This window comes from Meleagris gallopavo, chromosome 2 (assembly GCF_000146605.3).
Source record: "Meleagris gallopavo isolate NT-WF06-2002-E0010 breed Aviagen turkey brand Nicholas breeding stock chromosome 2, Turkey_5.1, whole genome shotgun sequence".
NCBI lineage: Eukaryota > Metazoa > Chordata > Aves > Galliformes > Phasianidae > Meleagris > Meleagris gallopavo.
In genome coordinates this window covers 43652848-43664055 of record NC_015012.2, presented here as the reverse complement: position 1 = coordinate 43664055, position 11208 = coordinate 43652848, and the positions used below count along the sequence as shown (strand labels likewise).

Below are 11208 nucleotides of genomic sequence, written 5' to 3'. Positions count from 1 at the left end.
TACGTTGGGAGGACTAATTTTAATATCTATTTTTTCTGTAGGAATAATTACTCTTCAGTTCAGCTAACCCCAGAGAATTTCAAAGTAAATTATGAAAGTGGAGGTCTCACCTCTTGGTGACTAAGATGGAAGGCTTCTTTGCCCCAGTGACGATAAAGCTCCAGGATACCAATCAGATCACCAATTGCAGTGACAATTGGTAAACAAAGAACAGATTGGATACGAGTCCCTGATTCAAGTCCAGTACCTTTGGGAAATCGCTCATCCTAGAAAATGTAAACATAATCTGATAAAACATAAACATTGTAACATTCATATGAAATATACATTGGTATTTTTCTCCTCTTCTTGACTGATCAAATCTGCTTGAAAATATGATTACTGATAAAATTCACTAAAAATTCTAACTCTCAGCATAATTGAAATTCGGGTTTAAGACACATACTAATGAAATTCGACAAAAAAATCTAATCTTCTCAGCAGTAACTTGTATACACAAATAAATACATTGATGCAAATTCAGAATTAGTTGTGGTGTTAGGTTCAGCTTCAGGTTTACTTTCATAATATATTTTCTATAATCTGACAGGTAGGAAAACCAGCACTTCATTGCTAATCCCAGTCTAGATTAAGAAAAAAAACAAAACAAATAAAGCTATAATCCTCAATTGACTCATGATGAAAAACACATTTTTCTTAAAAAATTATGCATGACAGTAGTCCTTCTCCTTCCCTTGTTTATGCATCCTGAATAAGTCTCTGCAAAATTTGTAAGAATAAATGTTAAAAATAGCCTACTAGCTGCTATAAAAGGCCCAAATGAATAACTTTTGCTTGAAGTGGGAAATACCCAAAGCATCATAACTTTATGAGCTGAGGTGGGAAAATTCACAAAGAGAAACTACCTGGATGTTATTGTCAGTGAGGCAGTATCTAACCAGCCTGAAGTACGCTAGACACATTTGATTCCACACCAGTTCTTTCACATGTGTTTCCTACCAGATATTCACTGCAAATTCTGTGTAGAAAAACTCCCACTTCCTCAACCCAATAACACTGTGGCTGGGGACCCCTCATTTCTCAAAACAAGTAAGCTCTACCATAATTATCAAAATGACAATTGATTTGAATGACTATGAACAAATAACAGCCTCACACAACCTCAAAGGCAAAGAAGACTGGGAAGCACCTATATGTCTTCCACAAAAGAGGTCTGATGAGTTTGTGTGAGTCCAAAATTCACAGGAAGGCAAATAATGTATAGCCTTGGCAGAGGTTCATAACTTGGAACTTCACAGTGAAAGCGAGTTAACCTTTTCCTATTGGCACAACATGTTACATAATTGCCACGCTCATCCAAAACAAAAAAAACAAAAAAAAAACACCTCCAGTGAATCCAATGAAATCGGGAGAAAGACTTCATTTTGCAGGTAAAAAGTTCCATCTTCTGTTTCATTTTTCTATGCCTAACTCTTCACAACTACCAGTTAATTTGGCCTGTAGTACTGCAGTGTAGCAGACACTCTTGAAGGTTTAAAGCAGTTATCATTGTCACATCCTTTTGAGTATAACAGAATCCTTTAAACAAAGATGCTTAGGCACATGAGGAATAAGAGACATGGCAAAGGTTACAGAGTGTTACAGCAGTAGGGCTTGAATCTAAATTTTCCAAAGGGGTGTTTTCTTCCACAAGAATAGGCTAAGTGTTTTCCATCCACTTCTTCATTTGCTACTAATGCAATACAAATGGAAATTAAATTACTTTAACAATAGAAAATAAAGCTGCCACACATAGTATTTTAGCTCTGAAGTTTTAGCATACTTTTATTTCATACTTCTCATGTAGTTAAAAAGAAAGATTTTTTTTTTCATTGAGTAGCTCTACTGAACATGATTGAAAATGCTCTATTTTGATGGTTTCCATTAAGGTAGGAAATCTTGAACTTTTCTGTTTATACTGAAGCCAAAATTCAAGCTTATTCTTACAATCTATTTCCACTCATAGCTTCATTAAAGAGTGGCTTTTAACAGTCCTCATGTAAATACCATTCTGGCTGGCAAATCCCGCTGTTGCTACTACTAAGAAGTAATGTTTTGAACATGCATCCTCCCATAGGAAAGAGACCATTTCATATGGAGACCATTTCATATATGCTGATTAAAAGAGTTTTGCAGAAGTAATTCCAATTCTGCCTCTTACAGGAAAAACAAAACAAAACAAAACAAACAAACAAACACCTGTAAAGTGTCAGAGATAAAACCTCTTCCATCTTCCAAGTATCTAATGAGTTCTACAAGGCTGCTAATTATGGTGATGGACTTCTCTCCTGTCTTTAAATGTAGTTAGACAAGAGGGCACTGGAAGAGGACGCTAACACCAGAAGTTTTCCATTCAATGTCTGAAATGCAGAGCACACAGGGTACTTCCTTTCATTCTGTGATGTCACAAATTGTTCCAATTGGGTTCAAAAATCTTCAAAATGATTCTTTTCCTTCTAGTTTAATCTCTTAATTCATTTAAAGTCTTCATAAACAAAAATCTGTTCTTGTTTTTGACTGATGCTGCAGTGTATAAAAAGTGACTTTTTCTAGTGCAAGAAACTCTAGTCATCGTTTGTGATCTCTGTAGTAGTTTCTAAAAATTAAATTTCATTAGTTTCAGTTGAAGACAATCTTCTGATGGAAATTAAATATATTTTTAGTTATAGACCTTAAAAAAAGGATAATTATACTGTTACTAGCCATAAACTTGATATCACTTGGAATTTTAACTTGTTTCTGAGGCTGTTTTCTGTCTTCTTCAATCAGAACCAACTTCAATTAGTTTTATGACGGTAGTATTTTATAAAATGATTATATATTAGATAGTGCACAAGATTCTTAAAACAAACAGGCAAAACACAAAAAAATCCAAAACAAATGACAATTAGAAAGAAAGTTCAACTACTGAACACAGACAAATGTGTTCAGTATCCTTTTATATTTCATGGGCATTTCTGGTGTATGCAATACATTATCATCTCTATTTTAAATGCTAACATATTAAGTCTTCCAGTCTACAAACAATGTATAACAGCATATACTGTAACCTGTTCATGAAGGATATTAACAGTGTTCTCAATTGCAAGTAAAATACAGCAAACGTGGCTTTCAGAAATGTAACAAAACTAGTATATAATCAATTAGACACAACATCATGGCCCTTAACGCTCTTTCCCTAATCCCATGTTTCCCAAACTGCTCAGTTTTTCTTCTTTCTAAAAGTACTTCTTATAACTAAGAACTAATCAGAAACTGATCTTACTAAAATATTTTTACAGCAAAGACATCTCGATAAGTTCCAGGTTTTATGAACAGAATGAGGGTTAAAGTACATACACCATAAGCATTTCATTAACAAACTGCTTTGGAGGTAAGGGCAACTTCCACAATGAGTTTTGCGGATAAAACTGGCCCTGAAAATGCTTAATGGAAAGTGATTTAATATTGAATTGACATTAAGTGAAAGCCGTAATACTACAGCATTACTATATGGCATGATGCTTGGGAAAAAATAAAACACACATTGTAGAGAGAGGGGCATTAAACAAGTTGACATTAAGTGTGCATTATGGTATTTGCAGCTCACATCTCTTTTTCTTCAGTGATAGTAACAGGTTTTTGCTCTTGGTAAAGGATGTGACAGTCTACACATACAAAACCACACAGTTTAATGCTGAATGTACTTGCAAGCAAGTATTAAGGCTTTTCCTTCAGGACAATTTTTTGCAGAAGCAAAACTTACTGCAATAAGAAATAATGACAAACAAACAAACCAATCAAAATTAATTTGGAAGGCATTCACAATCAAAAAGCTTGTATTTGCAAACTAGCTAAACTGATATAGTAACCAAATCATACCATGATAAGATGTTAGAGGTGTAAGCAAATGTTTAACAGCAGAAATGCAGCAATTCTACTGTTCATGAAGTACACAAGGGAAAGAAAAAAAAAAAGTGGCAATTACCTCAATTTTTATGAAAACTTCTTATTTTCTTCTATAAAGCTAACAGTTTACTTGAGAAAAGGTTTCCATTTTTAAACCATATAATATATAAATATATTGGGAAAAGACATAAATGTTAGAAAATTGTACTTACATGCTGCAGAAGAACTACTATTTGTTTTTATTTTTACAGTTTGCATCCTTTTAAATGCTGTTAGCTTTCTAACTACATTTCATTTCTGGTAACTCTCCAATTGTTCCTTTAGTGAGAAGCATAAAACTAACATGTGAAAAGTTACAGTAGTTCACTGACACAGAAAACTAAGGGACTCACACCTCTCCTCCAACCGCTCTACTTTAAGGTATGGTCAGCAAGCATCGTTCTGAAAGATGTTTGTTCAAACAGCTCTCAGAAGACATCCAAGAATGAGGATACCTGAGCTTTCAGAAGCAACACACTGTAATGCTTCAGTACAGACACAACTGGGGAAGCTCACTAATGTCAACTCAAGCCACCTACTTTTTGCTCTATATACCATAATGATAGAGATGATTTTCCTCCTTTCTGTTATCTTCACCACTCAACTTTCTTTCCTTCAGATTAAACAATGCCAGTTCTTTCTGACCATTCTTCCTGCACACTTTTGGAATCTCTCCAGTTCCTCCATTTTTTAAATAAAGTGCAGCACTTAAACAAAACATATTATTCCACTTGAGACCACAAACAACGTACAAAGGTATGGGAACAATGCTTCCCATGAAGACTAGATTTCTGCTGCTGCTACCTAGCAGTGCCTCTTTTGCAAAAGCAATGATACTGCTGACTCATGTTTAGCCTCAAGTTCTCTGCAACTCCCAGCATCTTTCTCAAAGTCACTCTACACAAGGCCAGTGTCTTTAGACCAGTTTCTCATGATCATTAGGAATTCTAATACTTCCCTACAAACGTATCTGCAGATCTTCCCAATTTCATGCCATATGTAAATTTAATGAGCTCATATTCTCTGTGCATCCATGCTTTAATGAATATATTGAGCAAAACCAGATTCTAGGATAAATCCTGGATAATTTGTAAAAAATGGAGGTTGAAGGCCCTGCCTCTGGCAGGGGGGTTGAAACTTGATGATCCTTAGGGTACATTCCAACCCTATTCTATGATTCTATGAAAACGCCCCTGCACTGTGATAGGGAGCCACAAATAACTAGCCTTTGTATAGATTTACATTCTACCTAAGGTATTTTTATCATGACCATTTTACCATTCTGTCCACCTGAATAGTACATGAATGCAAAATTAAACTGTAAAACTGTAATTCATCAACAGCTTTTCCTCTCTGGCACATAAGAAAGGAACAGATTTCTTCCACTAAAAAGATTACATGATGACAGAAGTAACTCAAGGACAGAGATTATAGTTTTCTGAATTGCCTGGCATCTAAAAGAGTTTCACCTAGAAATATATTTAAGACTCAAATTTCAGAGATGTCTACACATTTAAAGTAATGTACATCAGGTTGGCATAAAACTTGAGACAGCAATGAATGAGTAGATGCTTTTTACTTGATTCTTAGTAATTCACCTCATAAATTCACTAGGTGGCACTGCACATCAAGCAGCAGCAATTTTCAGTATCAACAGAAATTGTAGACTAGCTTAATATTATACACCCTGAAGCACAGAGTGTTTGCGCACATATTTGTGGCCTCGCATAATTTCTTACAACAAAGCTACCAGAAACTCCTATCTGAAGCAAGGTTGATCTGCTTGTCAGCACAATTTTCAGTTTCAGGAGCTAAGCAGCACTCCTAAGATTTAGTGAAAGCTACTTTAAGCGTACACCTTTCAAATTTGAAAAGTTTTGCATACGAATCAACAGGATCATGAGGTGAACTCCTCATACAAATAATGACTATAAACAAGAATCTGAATCATCTGAAGAATGAGATAACAATACAATAGAAACTCTTTGTTAAGTACTTTAGAAAGAGATAGACATTAGTTTACAGGCTTCAATCCATGCACAACTTGTATGGTACTTAGGCACATCATCAAATACTACAAATTTTAATAAATCCTTTTAGGCATGTTTAAAGATGATATTTAATTAAGGTCATAACACGAGAATTATGAACTGTATTTTCAACCCCATAAGAAACAAAACAAAAAACTGTAACTAAGTAATGTCCTTTCTTTAAGAGTTGTGGAACATTCCTGCTTGATGTAGAAGTGTTTCCAGTCTCCTAGTATATCTCATTTGCAAATGAATCTTGTCCACTTTAAGACTGCTTTATTTGCATAAGCGCACTAAGTCACGGACAAAGACAATTTCTTAAGAGTACATCTACATTGCACAATGTAATACAGAGAAAGTTCAAGAACCAGAAGTCACTAGTGAGCATAGTTCTGTTTAGATCCCTTTCCTACAATGATGAAGCTATACTGCTTCTAGAACCTGTGTATTTTGCACTACATTCAGCTGGATGTATATAACAAAACAGATTTTGAAACACGGTGATTTTATGGGTGAGAAAGGAGTTGGACATGTGAATGGTACTAACCTCCTTGAGGGCAATCATTTAAAAAGAAGAATCGTATAATCAGCAATCATCTGTACCATTAGCAGAATCATACTATCCCCTAGAATGCATAAGTAATTAGAACAAACAGAAAGTCACCGATACTACTGAACTCGTCATGCTGGTGACCAACTCTAAGTAATACCTGCATAATTAAATGCACTCTAATGAGTAATTGGTGCAGCACCTTCCATTTCAAGTAAATTCACCCAGCTAAAGACCCCAAAGGCATTCGGTCCAACTCATCACCCAGAAATTTCCATGTCTGTTGTTACCTGACTCAGGGTACTTTTCCATATCTTTCAACAGAGAGAAAGAAAACAAAGCTATACTGAAAATTTTGCATGTGCATGCATTTTAACAAACTCCTCAAAGTCCTGTTGAATTCTGCAGGGTGCTTTCAACACCTGCAATGAGACACCCTGTCCTGTTAAACAGTAAAGGAACCCTTTCTAAAACGTCTAAAAAGGCAAATGTATCACCTTCGCAAAACGAAAATGCCAAGCTTATCTTCACATTGAACAAGCGCTTTCAGCTCTAATACACTAAGTTAGGGAAGTGCTGTCCACAACAAAAATCACACCAGGAAAGGTTTACAATGAATACTTAATAAATCACAATACAAGCAAACAAAACAATAATTAAATAAGAGTTACAATGACAGGGCAATTATCTTCTTATTTCGCCATGAAGAAGTAACAGCACACGCTATGCAGTAATTATCAGTTTGCTTTCATTCTGTAAAAGCCTAGAATTTCTGTGAAAGGAAGTTAACTTTCATCTTAATGAAACTCACTATATAATCTACGTTAAATGTAGTTATGCAAAACTCGTATTGCAAGAATGTTCCTTAGCTGAGATTAAAATGTCAAAATTATTGAGGATGGATTTCTTTAGACAGGCACCAATGTAGCCTTACGTATTTACAGTGAGAGCTGAAATTATGTAGATTTAATGCTTTAGCTCCAGATTTGATCCCAAGTTTCCCTACCAAATAGTGAGAACAAATATCACTAAATCTTACAAATCACTTATGTGAATGTTGGTATTTACTTATTATCAAGGTTCCTCCATTCTGACACGAACTTCTCCAAATACCTCATTCCCAGAAATCAATTTTTTTTTTTTTTTGAAAGCATGGTGAAAATAACTGTTACATCAAGTCTACAAGTAGATATACATATATTTTCTAAGAAAAAAAAAAAAATTGAATTTGAGAAATTTAAATCTCAAATCAAGCATCAAAAATTTAAGCAACCATTTCCCACCATGTATCCATTAGTGTCCACAAGTAGCTTTAATTTGTCTACACTAATTACAGATTTTATAACTTTCTAAATAAAATAATTAACTTCATCTTAAAGAATCAGTCCTTTTCTGCCATTTAGACTACGCAGAATCCTTTTGTTCTCATTTAGCAAAGACTTATTAAATAAACTGCCAGTAAATGCCAGTACTTGCTGACTGATGGTTAATCTCTTTGACATATCCTTTAAATTAAATATTCAAGAGACTAAGATAAGCAAATGACAACTTCTTACACAAAGTAGCCTAATATATAACTGTTCAGTTACATACTACAAGCATGGATCTGGCCCTAAGCCCACTAATGTGAATGGAAAATCTCACGCTAACATCAAAGAACTTAGGATAAGTCCCCTTAATAACTACATGAGGGACATTCCATTTTGGGAGATGTAGTTACATAGCAGTGGTTAATATATTCAATGTATTTTTTCAGAGGTTGGAACTTCTTAACTTTTTGCAGAAAAGACTTATACTGGGAGGCAGATACATTCAACTGTTTGATAGGCTATCAAGAAAAAAAAAGAGGAGGGAGAAGGAGATGAGAAGAAAAGCAGAAGGTCTGAAAGCAGCCAGGTCCTCAAAGTATGTGAAGATTGGGGAGGAACCTCAGTTATGCCATACGAACCTAATACAAAAAAAACTCACTGTAAAAGGTCTCAAGCTGTAAAGTCAATTTACTATTATCTTTTACAAAGTGCTTAGAGAGATGAACCTCTTGCTCAGCTGGCACACTACTACCCCAGAAAATGTTCAGATCTGTGCATTCAGAACTGATGACTACAATTCTTTCAAGTTCCTGCTATCTGCAGCAAGCAGAATGTATTTGATGACAGTTTCCATCACCTCCCACTCATGAAAGCAAACACCGGCACCAACAAATGAGAACAAAACATTGCATTCAAAAGGATGACATCACTTAAATTATGTCTCTTAGTGAAAAAGTTATTAAAAATGTGTGTTATTTACATACTTACTGAATTCAGAGAAAAGCAATTTATAAATAATAAATTTGGTTACCTTTGTCACATTAAATAAACATTGAAAGAAAAATATGCAAAATCCATTTCCATTTTTCTTTTTGCTTAAATTCATGTACGGGCCTTCCTTCACCTCCTTCAAATCAGACGGTTGTTTTGAACAAATCAAAAAATATTCTCAGGCAAGGCTCAAATCACCTGCAGGTTTCTACATCTTCATGTTTTTTTATTATTTCAAAAATGGCATTATTTCCCTTTTTTTTAGTGCATTTATTTCACAGTGAGCAAAGAAAATTGGCTAATGAACTACACAAAAATAAACTAGCTGTGTAATGTAAGGAAACAAAAAACAACAAGAAAAATGTTTTCCTCTCTAATAATTTTCACTTAGAAAAGTATAATTTGTTTCTTGAACAAATGAGAGATTAAACATTTCTGACAAATTGTGGATTTTTAAGTTGATGGAGTTCAATGAAGTATAAACTGCATTTCTAGCAGTTATCAGAAGAACTGATACCATTTCAAATAAAACAGAAAGATGTCTGGATGGAAAGAACAGGTTATATTAAGAGCAAATTCATATTATGTTCTATGTTTGTTAAAGATAATAATGGAGCCAAATCACAAGCTAAATTTCTACAGACAGAGTAACAACATTAGCATTATACTAACATAGCATTCTACTGCCAAATATTGAGGGGAGGGGAGGAATAAAAGTGCCAAGACACTACATGTGGGAAACTGGGAAACACTACCACCATGTTAAATAAACTTTCATTTCGCAGGAAAAATAAATAAATAATGAAGAGCTAACATTCACCACTTAGGCAATATTTCCTGCTAAATGAGGTAAATATAAAATCAAAATATCATTGTAAAACTGGAAAATGCGCTTGTAACTGTGCAGAAAAACAGTATGTAAATCCAGAATACTTACATTATTGCATTCTCCCAAGAAATATAGTGCAAATCCATCAGCTTTCGTAGCTGCCAAAATAATAATAAAATAAATAAATTTACTCAGAGTGGGAATCAAACTTATAGAAGTTCTCTAAAGTGAAACCACAGATTCAGCTCTATTTAGGACAACGATAAACATTTCTAAATGTGAAAGTCCATCACCATGTCCTTTGAAAATTCCAAGACTTTCAAAATTAGAGGTACAGAACGATATTTATTTTCACCACTGCAATGTACTATGTTCTAAAAGATTATTAGAAACAACAATAGATCATACTCTTATTCTAAGGCCTAATGCATATAAGTTCAAATTGGTTCATACAACAGTATAGAAATAAAATAAGAACATACATTTATAATATGATCATGCAGATAAGATTACAATTTCCATGAGGAAAACAAATAGTTTGGAGATGGTAAACTATTTTTGTCTTTGCCTTAAGACAGAAAAGTATGGGAAAATAAAATGCTACAAATACTGCCATAAAAATGTGTTTCATAACAAACTGTTTCTATTTTCTGCACCTGTCCCATTCCAAAAACAGTGACACACCAGAATTTTTGTACTTGCCTGAGTTTTGCTAGATTCACATTGCTGTATGAAACAGGGTAAAGTTGAATTCCTTAATCTTTAAAAAATTGAAAGTCAACGAACTATTATAAGTTACAGCTGATATGAAAACTATGAATCAGAAGAGAGTATAGGAGGCCAGTGTTTTTTACCCTGTTTTACACAGTAGACACAATACTTAGAGTCTAAGTAACCTTTCTTTTCAACAGCTAATAACCATTCTACCCAGTAAATGTAGCTATCTGATATCCTACTTTAATGAATGAACACGAGAATCTGTTGAATACATTTCATGGGAGCAATTATACTTCTGTATCATCAAAGCAGTTGGATTTCTGCATTTCTTTGACAGAAGGAAAAAAAATCTACTCCATTGTTACTTGCTTATTGTCAACTGTGTGACATCTGAGAATTCATGACATGGTGGTTTGGATTCAAATTTTAAATTCCTCAGCTGCAGCATATAAGCATATTAAGCAATGTACTAAAAAACCACTGTAGAGGAAATACACAAAAATCTCATGTGCTTTAGAAAAGAAAAAAAAAGTCTAAAAGAGAAGTCTTCCAGTTTGTTGCTTGTGGTGTATTAATAAAACTCTGATTTGCTGTGAGCTGGGCATCAATATTCAAAAAGCCACTAAAGCAATGTCAGTAAACAGAAGTGACCCTTTTGAAACTTCATGTACATAAGAGAGAACAATTATCCATTGTTACAAAATAATAAAGTATCTACGATGGCGAAATTCTTCTGAAGAGTTGCTTGTAACCTACTACACTAAATAAATGTACCAATCCTTTCTATTGAAGTCTCAGCACAACCACTATGGTTAA

The 11208-nt window shown here is 34.2% G+C and overlaps 1 protein-coding gene across 1 annotated transcript in view; it reads right to left on the bottom strand.

Moving 5' to 3' along the window:
• LOC100547620 (cAMP and cAMP-inhibited cGMP 3',5'-cyclic phosphodiesterase 10A-like) overlaps positions 1-11208 on the bottom strand; it is a 33801-nt gene that overhangs the window by 10737 nt on the left and 11856 nt on the right. The window contains exon 9 of the mRNA XM_019613521.1: positions 111-266. Coding sequence (XP_019469066.1) covers positions 111-266 — 156 coding nt within the window. The remainder of the gene's footprint in view (positions 1-110; positions 267-11208) is intronic.